Source organism: Marmota flaviventris, chromosome 13 (genome assembly GCF_047511675.1).
Source record: "Marmota flaviventris isolate mMarFla1 chromosome 13, mMarFla1.hap1, whole genome shotgun sequence".
Taxonomy (NCBI): Eukaryota; Metazoa; Chordata; class Mammalia; order Rodentia; family Sciuridae; genus Marmota; species Marmota flaviventris.
In genome coordinates, this window is record NC_092510.1 from 68,533,257 (window position 1) to 68,536,534 (window position 3,278).

General features: G+C 41.5%; 1 protein-coding gene across 1 annotated transcript; it reads right to left on the bottom strand.

The window, feature by feature from the left end:
- Positions 1-836: 836 nt before the first annotated feature.
- LOC114089253 (olfactory receptor 13C7-like) lies at positions 837-1,796 on the bottom strand. Its single transcript, XM_027931050.2, has one exon. It carries the CDS (start codon positions 1,794-1,796, stop codon positions 837-839), a length of 960 nt encoding a protein of 319 aa, XP_027786851.2.
- Positions 1,797-3,278: the final 1,482 nt, after the last annotated feature.

Consider the following 3,278-nt stretch of genomic DNA (forward strand, 5'->3'; position numbering starts at 1 on the left):
TTTTTTTTTCCATCTGTGTAATTAACTCTTCTTCAGCAAAGATCATTTGCTTGATTGTTAGTTTTGTTCTCTTTGGGGTTGATGTCACGATTTCCTGATTATCTCAGTTTCTGCATTACTTTGTTGACAAATGGGAGGCCTCTCCCATCTAAGGATAAACCGAGGAGTGAATTAAACTTTCAAAAGGAGAAAATAAAAAAGACGTGAGCTTTTGACACTTGCATTATTCTTGTCACCCCCTATCAGCATCTAGGGAATGAATGATTTTCTGGAAAGGACCTTGACTGAGAACAAGAGAAAGAGATTAATTACGAAGACATAAGAAGAGAGCAAGTTAGAAAACATTTATTAAGCATTATTTTGTAGGAAATGGATAAAGAGAAAGATAAATACTAGCTGGTACTATTCCATATGGTATTTACTCTCAACAAACAACTTAATATGAAGGACATGGTAATATAAAAGTAAGATCAAGTACGATCAAAGAAAGAAAACAAGGAGCAACTGTACAGAGGCACTGAAGACTGGCAATTTTTGTTTATTGATTTTTATTTGTTTGCTAATTTTTTTTTAAGAATCAGTTTTCCTTGATTTCAATTTGACTAGTATCCATGACAAAGTGTAAGAACCAGGACAATGTATGAACGACAACATACCTTTGTGGAACTGCTTCTAGAATGACGTGGGAGAAGTTCTATTAAAAACTTCTGCTCACAGAACCTTCCCACGTGATGAGATTTACTTAAGTGATGAAGCTACTTCTCATGTGGTGATCTCCTTCTCTAGGACCCTCATGTGGGAGCATCAGGGAACACAGAATCACTGAGATCCCACCATCACTGAGTGAAGTGTTTCTGACTTACCATGTTCCTCACAGCAGCCTTCACATCCTTGTTCCTCAGGCTGTAAATAATGGGGTTCAGCATGGGGGTCACCACCCCATAAAACAATGAGATGAGCTTGTCTGCCAGGTCCTGCTTGTCGGCCCCCAGGGGGTCCTTAGACTTGGGCTTCCCATACATGAAGAGGATGGTCCCATAGAAGATAATCACCACTGTGAGGTGGGCAGAGCAGGTGGAGAAGGCCTTTTTCCTCCCCTCTGCAGAGGGAATCCTCAGGATGGTGGCAAGGATGAAGACATAGGAGAAAGAGATGAATAGGACTGGGACTCCCAAGAAGATCACGTTGGCTACCACCATGCTGATCACATTGATGGAGATGTCAGCACAGGCCAACTTCAGGACAGCCAGGATCTCACAGGTGAAGTGGTTGATGACATTATCTCCACAAAAAGGCAGTCGCATTGCTAAGGATGTCTGCACTGTGGCAGTAATGCTACCAGCTGCCCAGGAGCCTGCAGCCATGGGTACATAGACAGCCTTGCTCATGACCACAGGGTACCTAAGGGGGTTGCAGATGGCCACATAGCGATCAAAGGCCATCATGCTCAGGAGTACACACTCTGTGGCTCCCATGGCAAAGGAGAGAAACATCTGCACAGCGCATGCTGAGAAGAAGATGGTCTTCCTGGGGGTGAGGAAGCTGTCAAGAATGAGGGGGACAGAGGAGGTCGTGTAGCAAATGTCCAGGAAGGAGAGGTTTCTCAGGAAGAAGTACATGGGTGTGTGCAGGTGAGAGTCAAGGAGGGTCACCAGGATGAGGATGCCATTGCCCAGCAGAATCACCAGGTACATCAGCAGGATGAGCACAAAGAATGTTTTCTCCAGTTTGGGGTGGGCTGACAGGCCCAGGAGAATGAAGCCCATCATGGGGGAGGTCTCATTGGATCTGTCCATGGTGCCTCCTATTTATTTGCAGGTACTCAGAAGATTAACTTCATGATTTTCTAATGCTTAGAGTGCCCAAGGAGGCAGTGAGAAAACCCCTCCTTGCCAAGCAATTGAAGAAGAGCTCTGATAATCTGCAGGAGCAAGTTCTCTCTGTTGTTCTAAATAAAATGCAGAGAATTTGATCAATATCTCTTTGATCAAATCTGGCCACTCCAGAGAGAAGTCTGAAATGTCCCTTGATTCGATTTAATTTTCTTAGCCACATGCAAGAGAGGCATCAAACATTTCATTCAGGTACTACCATATGGGCAATTCATTTTATTCAACTTTGGTAAGAAATATTAGACTTCATTTGAATTTTCTCTCTTGTTTCCTGGGACTGGTAGAAAAATCTATTGCTCTTTGTCTTCAATTCCTAAACTTTCCTGTCTATTAGTACTTTTAGAGGCTGTCTTCCTCCTCTTTTCTAGTTCTTTCTTACAATATGCAGGACTCTGAACCAATCACTTATTCCTTTGGTCACTTGCCTAATTTTTCTGGAACACATTAAAAGAACTGGCATTTCCTATGTATGAAAATTATTAAATGCCTTTCTTTATGGGGTCTCCTTTTTCTATATTGATTACTTTGGGATGATTATCATGAGAGATATTCCCTCCCTCAGACAAAATGATTGTATGGATTTCTCATTCTTGGACTTTCCCTTGCACCATTGACATGTCCTTTCCTCTTCCCTTCAAGACCCACCATCCCCCTCGCCACTTAATCCTCAGATATGAAGCCAAGGATTAGGTGGGCACATGAGAGTGTCTATATTCTTTTTAAAGTGCCCTCTTACCTTTTTAAAACAAATATGTTGATAAAGAAAATCACCTTTTTAAAACAAATATGTTGATAAAGAAAATCACCTGGGGCCTAGAAGACAAAAAGATAGCCAGTCTGGTTGGAAAGCAGCTCCTGAAATGAGTAGAAGTTAAGTTTTCTTGTCTTTGCTCTGTGTTTGGGTAAAATCCACAAAGGATCATTCACTGCATATACAAAGTCATTTAAATCCCACTCTACTGTTGATTATTCTAGTCCCTGAAGTGATTTAAAGTTTTAAAATTGAAGTGACAAAGTTAAGAAACTTTCTATACATCTGGGATTATGTCCCCATGATCCAATTATTCTGAAGTCCCTCCAGAAATACTTTCTCCTCTCCTTCCCTTCCTTCCTACCCATCTTTCTGAAATGTTGGAAAGTGTTAGAGAGGAAAGGTCTTCCTGGTCTCATTGGAATAAACTCCCAATCAATAAAAACTCTCATGATAGACCTGGGAGAATGTGAAACCTACTGTACAGGATAAATCCTTGTAGTTCAATATTGTTGGCCATTTCCAAGTTCAAGATCTCAGGACCATAAAGAAGAAATTGACCTCAAAAGCCCCCTCTTATCTGGCTCCTACCCAATAGATTCTAATCTCCTGCCATAAAACAGCCCTTTAAAGGG

Excerpts from the sequence above, each read along its gene's own strand:
- LOC114089253 (XM_027931050.2), bottom strand. The coding sequence starts at position 1,796 with ATGGACAGATCCAATGAGACCTCCCCCATGATGGGCTTCATTCTCCTG.